Genomic DNA, 20,067 nt, shown 5'->3' with positions numbered 1-20,067 from the left:
AAGAAAAAAATAGAAAAACCCAGTACAAACAAAAAATGTGCCAAGCATTTTATAATTTTGATAAACTGTCAGATTTTAAGATGTTAAAGGCAACTGAATTTTAGTCAACAAAGACAGAAAACTAAAATATGGGAAGGTGGTCCCAGTACCACGATCCTAAAAACATTCAAGTATAAACAAGTACAATTTTAAAAGTTGAGTCACATAAATATTAACCAAGTATAAATACAGTATTTCATTGTCTTACTTTTTTCCTTAATATTTGTTTGTAAATATTTCGAGCAAACATGGAGCTGCAAGAGAGCAGCGCAGAATCCATTGATGACATGACAGCAGCAGCTATAGCTCCAATCCCGGCAATAGCTATGTATTCAGAGCAGAGATGCTGAAGGACAATTGGCAAAATGTAGCTGGCCTCTCCTTTCTCATATGGGGTGGGAAGACCGTAGCTGGTCTGATTCCAGTCTGAAACAGAAATGTGCATAGAGTCAGATGAAAAAAGAAGAAACAGATACTCACTAAAATTGAAGTTGTGCCATAATATATGACAAATAAACACAGTAATAACAGTCTTCTGAAAACGTAAGCTCATCTTCAATGTATTGCATATTAGAACATACTGTAATTAGCAGGGGTGGTGCAGTGGTAGCACTGCTGCCTCATAGTAAGGAGACCAGGGTTTGCATCCTGGGTCCTCCTTGGGTGGAGTTTGTGTGTCTGCATGGGTTTCCTCCATGTGCTCCTGTTTCCTCCCACAATCCAAACACATGCAGGTTACGTGGATCGGTGGTACTAAATTGGCCCTAGTGTGTTGGTGAAGTGTGTGTGTGTGTGTGTTCACCCTGCGATGGACTGGCACCAGTGTCCAGGGTTTGATCCTGCCTTGCACCCTACTCTGGCTGGGATAGTCTCTAGCAGCACCCCACGACCGTGTTTAGGACTAAGTGGGTTAGAAAACGACTGACTGACTGTAATTAGCAATCCCCTGACTGACCCTTACCTGGGGCCAGATTTATAAAAATTGTATAGTATACAAGAAAACAAGGCCTGAATTGTGCATATGCAACTTTCCATGCAAATGTCAGGACTTACAAAAGAAAACTTGACAAGAGAATGCGCGTATATTTACAATATCTCTGACAGATCCATATGCAGCCCCCTTGATAAAATAGAAAAATGTAGCAAATCCACCTGTCTGACGACTCATGCTTATAATAATTCATATCACCAAGCTATTATAACGTGTGTTGATGTGACAAACATATAAAACCTCAGAAATGATGAATATGATTGATGGAATCTGTTTTAGTTGACTTTTAAGATGGCCAATACTGCATATTTGCGCTGGAAAACTTTTTATTTTTTCCTCAGTTTATATCGGCTACCTGTTGTTACTTCTCAAGATTAGAAGCCAAAGTACAGTGAAAACACAGGCGTGATTCTGTCTCTGCACACAGAGAGCTATAAATCTCATTCCCTACAGCTTAAATATGGCCTAATGGTGTAACACAACATGTCCTGTTTGGTGCTGAATGAAGACTATGGCAGGGCCATCTCAATGTATGATCACTTGTTTGCGGGACCAAGAATCATAGGGGCCCACAATGTTTCTAAAACCTCTGTATGTGTCTACATTTACATATTTGTTCGACGACTTTATTTAAAGCGACTTACAACATTTGAGACATTTCTTTTCTTGTTCCAACTGAGCACAGCCGGATGAAGTGACTTGCTACGGGTCACACAGTGTCAGTGGCAGGATTTGAACCCACAGCCTCAGGATTTCAAGTCCAAAGCCTTAACCACTACACCTCACTGCCTTCTGTTTTGTTTTCAAAACAGGGGCCCCAGTGCGCTACTTTGGCTTGGGGTCTATGATGCTGTTAAGATGGCCCTGGACTATGGAAATGGTCATATACAAAGGAAAGAGGGACTGGCAGGACTCTTTGGCCCATGATGCCGATTGGTTTTTGAACAACATAAAAAGCAATCTGCGGCAGTGTCCAGATTTTCTAATGTAATCAGAGTAATGGACTGTACTTATATTGAAACAAGACACCTGGTGAAAATGACGCTGTTTTTGTTAACAATTAGCAGTAACGTTCCATTAATGCAGTGGTTCTTAACCTTTTTGGCTATGGGATCCAGTTTTAAGCAAAAGTTTGAGGGGGTTACGTCTCTTGGGCACACTTAGTTATACTTAGGTAACATTGAAGAGCAGGTGGGTGGGTGAGGGGGTAATTCAAATGTTGTGCCAGATTTAAGTAATGTCAGGGAGAGTCCCTCTTGGTGTAGCCTGCTTCTACGTGTATATAAATGAAAGCTTTTTTATTATTTCTAGAACATTTAATATCAAGGAGCAGGACTGGAGCCCTTGTCGTTTCAAGCATGAAGACAAAGGATGATGTTGGGTGGCAGGGCAGTTCTTCAGGTACAAGTATACAACAAATTACTGCTGGGATGCTGAATGGCTTTTATAAAAAACCAAAAACAAAAAAACATCCAATTACCTGTTACATTTGGATTGCAATCCACAGGTTGAGGAACAGTGCATAAGACACAAGTCATCTTTGGGGGCAAGATGAGACTGACAAACATTGTGACTTGGTGGCCTGGGTCAACACATGATTCGTTTAGTTTGAGGCAAAGTAGTATTGGCAGACGATTTGCTGATGCTACTGTACGTAATCACTGGATGTGTCAGGCAGCAGCCAATGAACGTCTACAGCTTTGTGATTCTATACAGCATGCTTGAGGTTGATGAGCAAGGTCCAAATAGATTACATTATATAAGATTATTTATTTATAAAAACACATTTAAAACAACAGAGGGTGCGCCAAAGTGCTGTACAAAGAAGCATTAAAGTGAACACAATGCAAACAATCATACAGAAGCAGGTCAACAAGACAACCAATTATAACAGCCACCACAATCCCATTATACACAGTGAAAAACAGAAGAAAACAAGTAAATCTTAAGCCGACTTTTAAAAACCTCGATAGAGGATGAAGACCTGATGTGAAAAGGCAAGTCATTCCAAAGCCTAAGAGTAACAACTGAGAAAGCTCAGGCTCCTCTTGACTTCAGCCGAGTTGTCCAGGTGACCTCAGTGCTTTTGGTGCCACATAAGGGTGAAGGAGGTTGGGAGCAGTCGCTAATACAGCACATTGCCGCACCCACCATATGACAAACTGTAATAAGTTTATATGTTTAATATGTCACTGTGCTCTGTACAAAAAATCTTTTAGAAATCAACTCACCTGTACAGCTGACACAAGGCCAGATTTAGCACACGGGGCTCATCATTTAGAACTGCTAGGCAAGCATTAGAAGACAAGAAAGGTACAACTATGAAAATGGGCATTGTACTCTTTCTGTCAGCATGACATTGGATCTTCTTTTCCTTGTTTGGAATGGCATGATTTACCCAAGTAGGAGTCTGCACATGGAGGAAGAGTATAAAGCCTTGGAACATTGCCCAGAACACCTTCGAAGCCGACGGACAGATGGGAGATAATGTCATCCGATTCTGAAAATCCTTCCAGCACAGCAATAAAAATGGCAGACTGTATACATCGAGATCCTACTTCAATAATAGTCTTGCCACATAAATTGTCATTAAAGAAGTTTATTACTTTCTCTTATCTGATTTCTTACCACCGTATCACTATGGGAGGGATATCGCCGCTTTATAATATATCTTTTTAGGTTCTGGTTGCTTAAGACGCCGCTATTGGAAAACAAACGTATTCCCACGGATCTAGTGCCACCTAGAGGGAAACACAAACCAACTCAGGATCCCAGATTAGGACCCGAGTGCACCCATGCAACGGGTGACACCTCAACACCAAACTAGTTTAGATGGAATGGAACAGTGTGAGGTTTTTTATGGTGGCTGGAATGCCAGTTCTCCAATTTTTCCCTTGCAGGTTGGAGGGCCTACATGCAGGGCTAGATTCAGATTAACGTCATATCTAGGATGGAGAAATTGCACGTTAAGGGCCTAGCTCAAGGGCCCAACGAAGTTGAGTCACTTTTGGCATTTAAGGGATTCGAACCGGCAACCTTCCGATTGCAGATATCTAGCCATCAGAGCCACCACTCCGCAAATTGGAGCGAGACTATGCAAGGCTTTAAAAACAAACAATAAGATTTTAAAATCAATGCGACACCTCACCGGTAGCCAGTGGAGAGAGACTAAAATGAGGGAGACGTGATCCTTTTTCCTTGACCCAATTAAGAATCTAACTGCAGTGTTTTAAACCATCTGAAGGTGCGACAGAGCAGATTTTAACAGACCCACATGTAAGGAATTGCCATAATCTAGGTGAGATGTAATAAAGGCATAGTTGTTTCAAGATGGGGTTTGAGGCACTTTCACATAGCCACATTTTTAAGATGATAGTGAGCCATAAAGTGAAAATTGTGTATAAATGTGCCTATTCCAGGCTTTAAAAATCTAATTTTGTTCTGTAAACATTTTCCTGTTCTTTGGTGTATGTGTACTTTCACGCTTGATTCTGTACAAAGCTGCACAAATGATTATCATTTGTGACTCTAAAATCACTGACTGAAGAGAAATGACTTTCACCGAAGGACAGCTAGGAGAAAAACTCATTCCAAACTAAGAACAACATAAGCTTGACTTAGGGTTATAAAATCACTTTTAAAGGAACATTAAGAATAATGTCTTCAAGACAGAGAACACTGAAGTGGTTGCAATTTTTACCATGTTCAGAGAAAAGTGGGCACAGCGTACTAAAATGAACACCTCGTACTAACCTCCCAAGTATGATGATGAAGGGGGTAACGATTTGGCATTGTTTTTCAGTCACAGACCTTAAACATCTTGCAAACTGCAGTACTTTAATACATTTTAGAAGTCAGAAATCGCTCACCTGTTGATGCAGCGACTGCTCCGATGAGCACGGGAGGAATGCCCAAAGAGAAACAACAAATGGCTGCCACGTAGCATGTCACCTGAGCTTGCCGCGTGGTGGACACTGCCAGGACACGTTGAAAAAATGACTGATAGCAAAGTCCCCCAAGGCTCTAAAAACATATAAAAGGGTAATGAAACCATTTGAAATTGCTATAAAAACTAGTAAATGTTGTTTAGTAAACATTACCAGAGATAGGTGCTCATGTCATCATCATCCTGCACCCAAGCCTGTATTTCTTTGTGTACAAACCGTCTTTGTTTTCACTCAGTTTGCACCTCTGTAGATAACTAGGCAAACTTTTGTCAGCAAAGTGAGATGACAGCCACTGGCATAAAATGTTTAGACCAGGATTCAACATTCTGCTAACATGAAAACATGCTTCTGTGAAACAGAATTGTGAGTAGTTGCAAGACAGTGAACCATAACAGCATTTACAAGGCCAACTAATTGAAGTCAAGACCACCAAGAACTGTATCATATTATAGCAGCGCTGGACATAATGATTATATAACCCATCTTTAGGAAAAATTCTCACCTGTTTATGTTCAAAGGGAGAAACAAAGGAAGGGAATAAGTAGGGAATTCAATTAGAGAATATGCTGTACTCATAAAAACAACTCTTTATAAACAGAATGCAACAGAAAGCATGTGCAGTCATCCAAATATAGACAATAACACAATTTTAAAATGAAACATTGAAAATGCAGAAATAAATTGGAACAGAATTCTCATATACCGACGTTAAATAAAAGGATAATAAAACAAGGAAACTGCCTTGATGATAGCCCCATTCATTATTCATGATCTAAATGAGTAAAAGGCAAGCCCTGCTTTGTTCATTCTGCACAGGTTTCTCAGTATAGCTGGATTAATATCCAACTCTGTCTTTTCTTTTCAATATAGTTGTCTGCACTTCATCAGAATCTGGCCCTATAAGAAATATATGTACACAAATCTTTTAAATAGTCATTAATTTTCCCTCAGTAAAAGGTAACTTATTTTAACTAACTTATTGTCGAGCCTGTTTTTATTTTTATCTGATCTCTGGACTTTACCAAAAATAAGCATTGTATTTTCTTTCTTTTTCTTTCTTTCTTTCTTTGAGTGCCTTGGAGGACAGACAGGCATCCTACCTGGATGAGAGCATGACCTCTTGGAAGGTGCCAAAGGATGGACAAGAATAAGCCAGATGCCAAGAGCAGTTCCATCCCCCATATGTTAGATGGCAGTAGTCTACTGTAGGTGTCCCAGCTTTGACACCCACCCACAAGGGTTCATGGGAATTAGAGTCCAGAGGTGCAACCCAGACGGGATTCCTGGATGCCACAAGGGGGCACAGTCGGGTAAGGACCACACTGGCTCTGAAACAACCTGGAAGTGCTCTCCACAAGTCATGCTAGGTCACCGGAAACCTGTTCCAGGTTTAGGTAAAAAAAAAGGGTGACACTCAACCAGAGGAGGAAGGAGAAGAAAGAGTTTAATTATTTGTATAGTTACTGGCTATGCTTCATTGCACAAAAAGTGCTTAGTGGATTAAAAATCCATTATTTGAACCCATGACTGTGTTGGACATTGCTTATTCTGGGGTTTAGGGATTGGTGGCACCCCCTGCTGGTTATACTTTCTTTCTTTCTTTTTCTTTCTTTCTTACCTTCTGTGTATATTTATCCTCGAAACATGTTGGTGCTCTGGCTTCTGAATCATTTTGATGAGCACACTGCTAAATTTCATACTACTCAATGCAGATAAACACTACTCAATTTTCAATCAGCTTTATTATGAAACCTATTTTGGACAGATACATTGTCTAGGTATGTCCTGGATCTGTAGTTATCAATATATACTGTATGTGTATAATATTTTTCCAGTAGGCTCCTCCAGACAGCAACTTGGGTTCCACAAAGATCAGGGCGCCCACGCTGGGGAATACACCTCCCAAGTCCCAACTCCCGCTGCCTTCCGTGGAGAGTCATCCGCCTTCCGGTCACTCCCACTCTTCAAAATAAACTCAGTGGGAGCAACCACTATGACTACTCCCAGGTTGTCAGTCCAACACCTAGGCTCCCAGCTCAACTGCAAGCGAGCCTGCACTCGCTCGCTTGCTCTCCAGCACCAACTTTCTCCTTCCTGCTTCCTGCCTTCTCCTGAAACCTCCATTCTTTCTCTTTCCTCCTCCTTTAGCCACCTCGCGCTTCTATTTAATTAAGAGGACGTGGTAGTTGTAGCAATCAGCAGCCCCTGGGAACAATTACGGATGTGGACCATTTCTCACCTGTGCACCTAGGTGAGAACTGCCCACATCACGAACTCCTAAAGAACCTCTTTGGCTACACACCACCACACCCCCTTGCTAAGCCACGAGAGTGGCGATTATTTCTTTAAAACTGGCCTTAGAACAGGAGCTATGGACCCGCTATACCACATTCACCTTTGTATGTGAGCATTTTGTTCCAATTTAGTCCAATTTAGTTCTCCATTTTCAATGTCTTCATTTTCAAATTTTGTTATTATCTATATTTGGATGATTACTTATGTTTACTACTGCATTCTTTTTCTAAACAATTGTTTTTGTTAATACAGCACTGAACATAAGGAAGGAAACAGTCCTAGAAATGAGCCAGGATGAATTCATAGATGAAATAATTTTGTCTTCTTATTGAATGGTACAAACATATATAAATAATACTATGGAATGTCCATCAGGGGTTGAGTGGCCAGTTGGCCCAGGTCTCCTGACTTTGTCTTTTGACTTTGCATTGTAACCAGCGTTTGACCCCCTAGATGTTTGTGTTCTTCAGGGATGTTTTGGAGTGGAGCTTTTGTGTTCCTCTCCCTTACTGTCAACTCTTCATATCTCAGCAATAATATGAATGGACTGGATCCATCCATCCATCCATCCATTGTCCATTGTTTATCTGAGGTCGGGTTGCAGGGGCAGCAGCCTAAGCAGGGAAGCCCAGAACTCCCTCTCCCTGGCCACCTCCTCAGCTCCTCTGGGGGAACCCCAAGGTGTTCCCAAGCCAGCCGGGAGATATAATCCCTCCAGCATGTCCTGGGTCTGCCCCGTGGCCTTCTCCCAGTGGGACATGCCCGAAACACCCCCACAGTGAGGCTTCCAGTGGGCATCCTTACCAGAAGCCTGAGGCACCTCAACTGACTCCTCTCAATGCGGAGGAGCAGCAACTCTACTGCGAGTCTCTCCCAGATAACTGAACTCCTCACCCTATCTCTAAGGGAAAGTCCAGCCACCCTGTGGAGAAAACTCATTCGCTTGTATCTGCGATCTTCCTCTTTCGGTCACTACCCAAAGCTCGTGGCCATAGGTGAGGAACGTAGATGGACTGGTAAATTTACAGCCTCACCACGACGGACTGTTGCAGAGCCTGGATTACTGCAGATGCCGCACTGATCCATCTGTCAACCTCCCACTCCATTCTTCCCCTCACTCATGAACAAGACCCCGAGATACTTGAACTCTTCCACTTGAGGCAGTAATGTGTTCCCAACCTGGAGAGAGCATTTCACCCTTTTCCAGCAGAGAACCATGGCCTCGGAGAGCTGGAGGTCACTGTCCAATTACGCCAACAGAACCACATCATCCACAAGTAGCAGAAACGAGATTCTGAGGTCACTGAACCAGACCCCCTCCGCTCCTTGGCTGTGCCTAGAAATTCTGTCCATAAAACTTATGAACAGAATCGGTGACAAAGGGCAGCCCTGGCGGAGTCCAACCTCAACAGGAAACGAGTTTGACTTATTACCGGCAAAGCGGACCAAGCTCCTGCTCCTCCTGTACATGGACTGAATGGCTCGTAACAACTGGATTCTTACATGTTAATCACTTTGAAATTACTCTGTTTTACTGTGTGTTTAACCTGATTTGTAGTTTAATATATGCACATCATGTAGTTTATAAAATTTATTTTAACTGTAAAACATTTTATTGGCTAACTTAAAAGATTACAATATGCAAGCTGTTGAGGCAACTCAGGCCCCCTCTTCAGGCAAGATGTCCTGATTAATTATGTAATAATTACATCTTGTCTGAAGAAGGGGCCCGAGTTGCCTTGAAAGCTTACATATTGTAATCTTTTTAGTTAGCCAATAAAAGGTATCACTTTGCTTGACTTCCTGACTTCACTTCTCATTACATCTATTACATTACATACGTTTGAACTGCCTTTTCCAAAGGTTTCTTCCCCACAAGGGGTTTTTGGGAGTTTTTCCTTGTCTTCTTAGAGAGTCAGGGCTTGGGGGCTGTCAAAAGGCCAGGCCTGTTAAAGCCCATTGCGGCACTTCTTGTGTGATTTTTGGCTATACAAAAATAAATTGTATTCTATTGTATTGTATTGTATCCATAATGGATAACAAAGTAACACCCAACTACTACCTGTAATACTTAAATACCCAGAAAAGAGTGCTATACAAAAATAAGCTGAATTGATGTGAATGGAATGGCTTCAAACATGGAATCTTGAGGATGCAAAACAGAGCAAGAAAAAAAAGTAATCTTTCCAACTGGACTAAAATTAGTTATAGGCAGATTTTCAAGTGGAAGGGCAAGAAAACAGATAATTGATTTCTTGAGAAAACCAGGAGATGCAAGCAAAGGGCAAAACAAAATAAAATAAAAATAAACTGAAGCAAATGAAACCCAGATGAAAGAAAAAATTCAAAATCAAATAACACACAATCAGTCGAAAACCATGCAAGACAAGAAAAGTAATCACAGTAGAGTGTCAAAATGAAAATAAGGATTTTTCCACCAATTGGATAAGGCTCATAGCAAAAGGCTGACCTTTCATGCCCAGTTGCTGATTAGGTCAAGGTTATGACCCCGAAGACCACGCCCCTAGAAACACAGGACATAATCATGAGAACGGTACACAATATGGCTTCTCTTAAAGGTAAAGGCTTCAAAACATCAATTTTCAGCCTAAATCATGGCAACAGTAAAAGTGAATGAACTGTAAATATATGGAACAAAGAGGATTTTAAAAGTGATTATTTTCAGATTAAAAACAAAAGCAGAGTGTGACTGGTGCAATGCCTTTTTTATTTTCACAGTGAAAAATAGGCGAGCGCTAATCTTGCAGAATGAATTCTTTTATCAAGGCCAGCTTGCTGAGATGCTAAGAGAATCAAAGCGTCTTATAGGAATCCTTACAGTTCACATTTATTATGCCTTATTATGTTCTGCATTCCCATCTCAAACACTGCTTGGCTGTAGTGGCGAATATTTTTCTGAAGCTGAGCTTCAGGGGGTAAATATTTATAAAAATATTTGATATTAACCCAAGACAAATGTTTCTTCTGGATTTTCTTGAAGTGTATCTTGATATGGTTAAGTCAAGCTAGATAAAGGAAATCATTAAAACTGGAGCACATGTAAAATAACAGCTTGCAAAATAAGTCCAAAGTCAAAAACCTAGATGAGGAAGGCTAATAACCCAGGCCAAATTCAAATTCTTTATTTGAAAACAGTTTAATGTTAAGTTTCAGTAGGGTGACTTACTATTAACAGAAGGTTGTCAATTAATGGCCATACTGTCTTCTCATCCACACTGCCAATCCATGGCAGTTGATATACTTCATGGGTGGCTGTATAGGTGATGTCAGTCACTGCAGAGTTTGTCATGAGGAACGGAATGCAGAACCACTGAGGTAGAGAACAAATAAATGAAAACACAGAGGCAGAGAGGTACCAGTGAGGATTCACAATGACATGCAGATTAATACAGGTTAATATAAAATGTCAAGAGTTTGATTGTTATAAAATTTCAGCCTAAGGTTCAATTTTTTTTGATAAGCCTGCACTAATGCTGCTTAAAATGTAGCCTGTCCCTTTAAGAAACATAATATTAAACTAGGAAGTTTAGCATTATCTAATTCCATGTGATATTATGATCAAATGTTTTGGAAGAGCCCTTACTTTGAACATAAATCCCACCAACAGGGTCAAAAAGAAGCATAAGGCAATGCAAATGTGATATTTCTGGACTGGCTTGTGATTAATTAAAGGAAACAGAGCAGCAACATTCAGGTAAAACAGCATCTTTTAGAAACCTGGATTATGGCCATACAACAAATTACCATAGAGTTAAACATCCAAAGGTTTCTTTATCTACTCAAAGCATGCTCTCCCTCATTTCTTTGGCTTCTAGGGGTTTCCTTCCATAAGGAAAGTATCAGTGAGTCTGACTGTGTGTGTTTGAATGTCCCTGCAATAGATACATGGGTAACATTTTAGTTTAGGTACTGCAAAAATACATCTATTACTCATTTACTGTTATGTAATGTGACCTTAACAAAGGCTTCTTTTTGGTCTTCATAACACTTATAAAACATCAGTAGATCAGTTATTCATCTCTATGCAGTGTGTCATATAGACACAATGAGAAAATGACTTCTTAATATGTAGGATTCACAGATCTTAAACTCAAAGTGTAAAATCAAGAGAAATATATCTCAGTAAAGCCACCTCAGACCACTCCAATGTGAAGTTCTGTTAGTAGGTCACATTGCAGAGCTGAATAAACACTTTACTGATGCTTTGTAAGTGTTATGAAGATCCAAAAAAGTGTGTTTTAAGGTCTTGTTACATAACAGTAAATGAGTAATTAATGCATTTTTGCAGTACCTAAACTAAAGTGTTACTTGTGTGTGTTGGCTATAAGATATCCAGTGAACTGTATGATATTTAATAAATATACATAAAATTCCAAAATGTTTTTGCTTTTATGTCTTGTACAAAGTAAAGAATTATTGTAGGAAAAGCATGCGTGGCAAAACCCCAATGAGATATGAATGAATTATGTGACTCTGCCACTTTTCAAACTGACCAGTTGACATCTCCAAGTCCAGCTCCATTGCTGACTCATACACAGACTTCTAATCTTTCTCCACCATTTAGCACATGATCATTTTCTTGCAGTTATACCTGGGTTTTAGCATAAAAATTCAGTAACCTTAAATCATATTTACTGAAAATGAAACAGAAAACTTACCAGGCTGACAGCAATAAAGATTAGCTGGATAACATCAGTGTATGCTACAGAGTACAGGCCTCCTAGTAAAGTGTAAAATATAGCAACAGCTGCAGAGATGATGATAGACTGGTATGAAGCTAAGTCAAGGATGACAGTCATTGTACCACCTAAAAACGAAATTAGACATAAGCTACACAGGATGAAATAAAAAGCACTATGTTCATTAATCCCAGATAAAACACATGAATTATTTCTTTCTACAAACAAGCTTGACCAGAGCAGGGTTGTGCGGAAACTGGAGCCAATCCCAGCAGGCACTAGGGGCAAGGCAGGAACAACCTATTTTTTCAGGGCGATTCTTTATGTACCTTCCACATTATATCATAAAATGTAACAATGCCGCTCAAATTACTAAGTTAATGGTCATTAAAATTGAATTCTGCAAGTTTAACTGCTACTTCTGGGTCAGTATATAGTGTTAAGAAAATTGCTTTACCCTTTCTGCACTCTAAATGTATAATACAGTTATGTATCTTTGGAAGATGAGTGGGCAGTACAGTGTTGTGTTATGGCACTGATGTCTCACAGACCCTGGCTTTGAATCTTCACTCAGTCAGTGTCTAATATTTATAGATGACCTGTTCTCTGTGTGTCACCATGGAGTTGTGCTGAATGCCTCCTATGTAGATTGAGGGTTTTGTATGAGGGTGCCTTATGATGAACTGCTATTTTAATCAAAGACCAATTACCACATTGCTCCTAAACCTGCCAGGTAGACTTTGGTTTCTGACAACTATAATGGATGAGATGACATACACATCACTTCATCACTATCATTACCACTAGTTTAACAAGCATTTTCATGATTTTGCACCCCAAAATATTTTCAGTCACTCTCTGGGGTTCTGGGCATGCTTTGGGACCCATTTTTTACTATTATCCAAGACCTTCAACCAAATCTTCAGCCTCCTTCGGTTCTCATCTCCACCTCCCTCTTCGTGAACAAATTAATCTTCTAGAATGGATTTATGTTTATGTGTTTAAGGTTTCTGTGGTTTTTGTGGTTTTAAATGTTGATCCTGTTATCGTTAGCTGTCCCATCTGTCATCCACACGGCCTTTCTATCAATGACTTGCTCTCATGAGTTGAAAAATTGGTCTTTTTGAGTCCAAATGGATTCCAGAATTACAGCGACTCCTCGCTGGGCTGTAATTGTGAATGCTGTCATGTCTGACACATCCTTCAGTTCATACTGCTCAAATAATTAAGAAAAGCCCACAAAGCAAGCATTAAACAGCAATTCTTTGATTCTCTGTTGTCTTGTGCTACACTAAACTCTTAAACAAGCCATCATCCAACAACTAACCCCCCACCTTCACAAAAGCACAAGATACTCCCTTTTATATTTCAGTGGATAGAAACAGCAGGTAAGTAATATAAGCTTTGGTCATTTTATCAGCTAGTCTGGACGATTGTTTCACTAGCCCTGAGCGAGCAGGTGGCACTGGTTTGTAAACTAAAGCACACAAGACACAACTTCTATTAACTAAGTTGATTGTTTCTTTAAATGCCCCCAAATTATATATATATATATATATATATATATATACAGTATATATATTCATAGCATCTGTAGTCTTAGTCGATCTGATTGTATGGGTGGTTACCTACCAGGTAATGTATGTGGTAGGTACACTAGTCTGCAAAAATCCACCAAGGGCCCTCAGTTGTGATCAAGACTCAGACTACGGATGCTATGAATTTAATTACTTCGATCTCCAGGCTGTGAAATAAATGAACCACACGCCGTGGCACAGCGTAAAGGGACTTCATCTCTGATGCTGAAGTCCGAGGTTTGATCCCCGCAAGGGTTACAGTGGAGTGTGTATGCCTGATGAGCCCAAATAAGGGCAAAACACATGTCGTGTACTCTTTGCATTATTTGACATTAAACTATGTTATATATATATATATATATCTATACTAATAAAAGGCAAAGCCCTCACTCACTCACTCACTCACTCACTGACTCACTCACTCACTCACTCACTCACTCACTCACTCACTCATCACTAATTCTCCAACTTCCCGTGTAGGTGGAAGGCTGAAATTTGGCAGGTTGATTCCTTACAGCTTCCTTACAAAAGTTGGACAGGTTTTATATCGAAATTCTACGCGTAATGGTCATAACTGGAAGCAGTTTTTCTCCATTTACTGTAATGGAGATGAGCTTCAACGCCGTGGGGCGGAGTTTCGTGTGACATCATCACGCCTCCCACGTAATCACGCAGTACATAGAAAACCAGGAAGACCTCAAAAAAGCGCTCAAGAAAACATGCATTATATAATTGAGAAGGCAGCGAAACAATAAGAAGCGAGTTCTGCTACTTCGGAAACAAAGCACGATGTAAACCTACACTTTAAATTAAGTTCATAGACAGGCTGCGCTGGCGTTTGTAATTTAGTGCCTGCCCATATAAGGCCATCCGTCAGCGGCAATCCAATAGCAAACTGCCACGGGTAAATATTCACGGGTGAAGGACTGTGCTTATGGAGAGGAAGATGAGATGGTCAGGGTGGTGTTTGACACAAACTCAGCGAAACTGCGAGAGAAAGTTTTAAGTGCCAGGACTAAGGTAACATTAAATAAAGCTATGGACATAGCACGAGATGGCACCAGCACAGCTGGGAACCTTCGATGCAAGTACACCGAGTGGCTCACGGAACTGACGCAGTGCACAGATAAAAGCAACAGTTCCAAAGAGCTGAACAAAACCGAATTACACAATTGAAAAGGCAGCAAAAATATGAAGCGCCTGATAAGCATATTCATAAATGCAGCTACTGTGGAAACAAAGCACACGGTGGAAAAAGTCAATGTCCCGCTAAAGGAAGACAGCGTAAAAAAAACCCGTGCATGCAGTTTGTCACATCACAGATAAAAAGGAAGACAAGCTGTTTATTGATGCAGTAAGGAACTAATCGATGAATGAAACCTCTTATCTTTACAACGATTGACAAACACGGAATGTAACTTGAACACATCGCACAAATACGAGCCTGATTGAAAGAAATAATGATAATCAAATCCTTGATGACAGCAACATTCAATAACACTCACAAAACAATTACTGTATATTGACAATCATGTTACGTTATTTTTAAAATGTTCCCTTTTCTTTTTCATAACTTCTACTTCTCCACTGCGATACACGGGTATATATATATAAATGTATATCTATAGCCCGATCTACAATACATACTTTAGCATAGACAAGCGGTGGCGCAATTGTAGAGTCTTCTCTAACGCCGACATTGAGGTTCGATTCCGAGAGGGATGTACTGAGTATGTACGCGCTACCGATTCATTTTACCTTCCCATCTCCTTGGTTTGGGACGTATGAAAAATATTAGGTTAACGCAGAATCATGTTACGTTATTTTTAAAAGTTTTCCTTTCTTAGCACAAGCACAGTTGAGAAGCTTCGATGCATGTACTCCATAACGCGTTAAAAATAACGATTTAATCACACTTTCAATTCCAAGCAAACGGGAACTTTTGTCAATGCATGATTTCCTGGTACATCCATTACACTGATGCACACATCACAGCTACAAAAATGTTAGAGTCGGAATAAAGCGCGTTCCTACGACTGATCATTTCGACTTCCCGAGCGAAGCCTTGATAAAAGCATGGTTTTGTGCACACTGAAAAGCAAGCAAAATTAGATGCATTACAGAAAGCGGACTTTGTGGCTCTTACTGGGGATCATTGGACTTCCGTGACCGTTAGTAATTCTAAATACATCTAATTACAAAATGTTCAATGATCACACTGTTTTAGCCTAATGTACAAAATAATTTTGGCTAATGTTACTCAGAGTTTAAAGAGTAAGCTGGTCAAATTACCTTTTATGTTTCTGACTTATTTTTTTGCGAAAAAAACTGCACTTTATGGTGAAATTTTGGTTATTATTATTTAAAGACAATACTATTCTGAAAATGTACTTAAAGTACTTAAACTACCACTTTATTTTTAAGTCTGCCCAATTTTAACCAGGGATGATATTTTTGTTTCTGTTTTGAATTCAAATGCAGTTTAAAAGCTTTTTTCAGAAATTAAAACAGCTTCAGTTTACAATATTCATGTCCATGTCTATTATTTGATTCTGTCGCCCACTAAAACCGTTTTAAATAAAAAAAAAATTTGCGATTTGGGGCAAATTTACGTGCGATTACATACGATTAATCAAGATTAATTCTTACACAGCCTCTAATTAATTGGATTAATTTTTTTAATCGAGTCCCACCCCTAATATATATATGTAGATATATATATGTAGATTTGTATATATATGTGTATATACAGTATATATGTAGATATGTATATGTTGTATATACAGTATGTATATATATGTGTGTGTGTATATATATATATATATATATATATATATATATATACCAGCAACACTCATGACAATTACAAAACAATTACATTGTCAATCATGTTACGCTATTATTAAAATGTTTCCTTTTCTTTTTACTTCTCGCTGCCAATCGCAGCTATTTTGCTATATATATATATATATATATATATATATATATATATATATATATATTTATATATAAATAGATAGATATGACAACAACACTCATATCAATGACAAAACAATTACATTAACAATCATCTTACGTTATTTTTAAAATGTTTGCTTTTCTTTTTCATAACTTCTTTAACACACTACTTCTCCGCTGCGAATCGCGGGTATTCTGCTAGTATATAATATATCCGCCAGGCGGAGCACTCCCTGCAGCATGGGAATTATAGACCATGGAGTTTTTATCCACAGCCCTGCTGGATATCACGGGGGCCGTTAGAAGGCTCTGCAGGGAGGAGCAGCAACTATTTGCCCTACGCCCCAGAAGTATGTCCGAGTCACATGGACAAGAGGAATGACGTGCTTCCGAGGGGAAGAAAATGACTTTTTATCTGACCCGGAAGTGATAGGAGATCACATGGACTGGGGGATTGGAAACACTTCCGGGTCAGGGACTATAAAAGGACGAGGGGAAATCCCAGACGTCGGGCTGAGCTGGGTGGAAGGGTGGCAATGTGTCTGGGAGTGTGGAGGATTGATTATTGTAGTATTGTGAATTTATTTATGAGTATTGTGGAGAGAAGAGTGCTTTGTGCATTTTGTATTAATAAAAAGTCAACTTGGTGGACTTTTACCTGGTGTCTGACGTATTGTCCAAAGGTTCAAGAGGATGAGAGCGCCCTCTATCTGTCTTTATTTATATATAAAGAAGCTGGCAGTCACAATTAAATTAGCTCCTGCATAGATTATCAGTGGTGCTATGGTCAGTGCTCCTGACTCGTGGATTCAATGTCCTGGATTTGAATCCTACGCCTTACTGTTGTCTAAGTGCAGTTTGCACATTCCCCCTACGTCCCTATGTCTAAATGGAATTTTATTTTGATACTCTGGTTTTCATCCTACATCCCTAAAGATGTGCATAGTAGGTCGATTGGCAAGTCAGACCTGCCCCTGTGATGCACTGGTGCCCTCTCTGAAGTGGTTTTCTGTTTTGCACCCACTGCTTCCAGGAGAAGCTTTGAAACCCAGTGACCCTGAATTGAATCAAGTGATCCATTTGATAATGTTTTGTTACCTTTTAGATTATGACAGGGCATTATCACTTGAAAGATAATGCGGTCTAAGATCACAATGTTTAAATTTGTGCCCTGGTGGCCAAAGGGTAAGACAGTAAACCACCAAGTTGTGAGCTTATTTGGCATCAGTGACTCCTTGTTCATACCTGGACAAATTCCTTAAACTCTCAGTACTCAAACAGTAGAACTATATCAGTGACAGTACTCTGTTCTTCCAAAGATTCTTTGGATAAAGCGGATCTCAATATTAATTCATATTAATAATGTCTTTATAATGTACAGAATAAACACACGTTTGAACAATTTCTAGTATAATAATTCAGCTTTTTTCTGAAAACCTTATATTTGTAAATGGAAGAGATAAGGTTTGAAGTATAAGTGATACAGACGCAGGGCCATTTTAGGGGCTCATGATGTTTCTCATGCCCGTGTATGTTTCAGTTTTGCTATCCAAACAGGGACCCCAGCACACTACTTTACCAGGGGGCCTAGGATGCTGTTAAGATGGCACTGACAAAGTTCTTCAACCTGGAAGAAACTGGCTGATAGATTATCTGAATGGTCCACTTCCACAGATACTCACCCAAAGCTGCAAGAACACAGGCTACCCACATTATGTCAGCAATGAATGCCAGAATGAAAAATACGCTTGTCAGTGTATCTCCGTATTTAATCTGGAATGGGTCCATCATGGTTACATAATTCTTAACTCTCATCGGCTTCACAAAAAATAGTCCTCCTGAAAATGGTTACAAAAGGTCAGTGTTACTTAGCTATAACAGTCATGGATCTAGAAATGAAGCAAAATCAATTTTTCTTCACTTTCTTTCAAATATCTAAATCATTTATTTTTCCTGAAAATTAAAAATCAAAATATTTAACATTTCCTCCTGCAAAACTATAGGCAAAAATGAAACCCTGCTCATAATTTAGGAACATCAACAATTCCGTTGTTGTTATGCTATAAGGTGAATTAAAATAAAGCCGATTTAACACATAACACAGCAAGAAAATAAACAACTGCACAGCCAGGGAACTATATTTCCTAAAAGTTTAAAAAAGTTATGCAATGTTTAAGAACAGAATCTGTATCATTAGCATAAGCAAAACAAAAATTACCACATATATTCACAGATAAGATCTCCCACAGATAAGTCAGGACTTGATTTTACTTGATTTTAGGTCGGATGCGGAAAACTCATGCTATTGCTCCAAGAAATTATGATATGCTAACGCCCACCTGAGAGAGTAACCATGGAGCACACTGCCTTTTTTTTCTATGTATTGTGCCTACGTGACCACACAGAAATACCCGAACTATTCTGAAGTAACATTTGCACTGTTTTGTGTTTTCTGTATCACACCATCATACATCTTTATCATAAGAGCATCCCTTAACTATGATGGAGCGTTCCATCAGAACAAAATTTGAAGCTGGTTTTAAATTAAATGTTGTTGAAGTAGTGAAAGAAATTGGTAACTGCGCTGCTGCAACAAAATTCGATGCGTGATTGGAGGAGGAAAGAAGATATAAAAAAAACAATTAATTGTTGCATGTTTGAAGGGGTGTATAAGTCGGGGTTTGATTATCTGATCGATTTTTCAGGTTTAAAGACCCGACTTATACGTGAGTATATACGGTAAACAATTTAATCTGGTTAATAAATGTAAAATAACAGAGAATGGCCAGAAAGCAGTTTTGAAGCAGTCATACATTGTCTTTTTTTAACACATATCATGTAACCCAAGTGCGACCCAAGCCTGATATGACAGCTTTAAGAATGCACAGGTTAACGACCACCTCAAGAGCATGGGTTAAGAGTGCACCCCAAGGTGATCAAAGGTAAGTTTTGGAATGGGCCTACTTATTAGAATCTCTGTCAATAAATACAATTCAGCCATCAACAAGATATGCTCTTCATAGGTTTGTGTAAGGCATGGTGTCATTCAGTTAAAAACTGTACATCGTACACACCTGTCTTGACTATGATTACCCAGAATTTATCCAGAGCAAGAATCAGATTGTGAACACTGACATCATGCGTTCAGTCTTGAGATGAATGGTCAAGTCTGTGGGATGTAAGCTGCAGAGATCTAAAGAGCAAACTGGCCAGAGTAGTGAGATGAAGCAAGGGTCAAAACACTAAAGAAATCAGATTGGAAAAGTTGTTCTAAATGTTATTCAAAACAGAAGCTCGGTCAAAACCTGACATAATTTCCTAGGGGTTTTTGAGATTTTGAAGGTTATTTCTTATGCTGAGTCATTAATTTATTGTTCGTGAAGTATATCAAATTTTTAACGTGACTCAATCTTAAAATACAAGTGTGATGTCACACTTAACAATGCTTATGTGCCAAGTACCTAGTATTATACTGTGTCATAATAACCTGCTACATAAAATGGATTCCATTGTGATGTCTATCAGGAAACCAAAATGATTTTGCCACAAACCCAAAATGA

The 20,067-nt window shown here is 39.3% G+C and overlaps 1 protein-coding gene across 2 annotated transcripts in view; it reads right to left on the bottom strand.

Moving 5' to 3' along the window:
- LOC120523132 (high affinity choline transporter 1-like) overlaps positions 1-20,067 on the bottom strand; it is a 59,845-nt gene that overhangs the window by 2,455 nt on the left and 37,323 nt on the right. For both annotated transcript variants that reach the window (XM_039744132.1, XM_039744131.1), the window contains exons 4-8: positions 18,190-18,345; positions 11,952-12,100; positions 10,460-10,603; positions 4,900-5,053; positions 248-465 (exon numbers count right to left, since the gene is read on the bottom strand). In XM_039744132.1, coding sequence (XP_039600066.1) covers positions 248-465; positions 4,900-5,053; positions 10,460-10,603; positions 11,952-12,100; positions 18,190-18,345 — 821 coding nt within the window. The remainder of the gene's footprint in view (positions 1-247; positions 466-4,899; positions 5,054-10,459; positions 10,604-11,951; positions 12,101-18,189; positions 18,346-20,067) is intronic.

The sequence above is a fragment of the Polypterus senegalus genome, chromosome 2, assembly GCF_016835505.1.
Source record: "Polypterus senegalus isolate Bchr_013 chromosome 2, ASM1683550v1, whole genome shotgun sequence".
Lineage (NCBI taxonomy): Eukaryota > Metazoa > Chordata > Cladistia > Polypteriformes > Polypteridae > Polypterus > Polypterus senegalus.
Note: the sequence above shows the minus strand (reverse complement) of the source record. Positions and strands in the feature narration are given on the sequence as shown.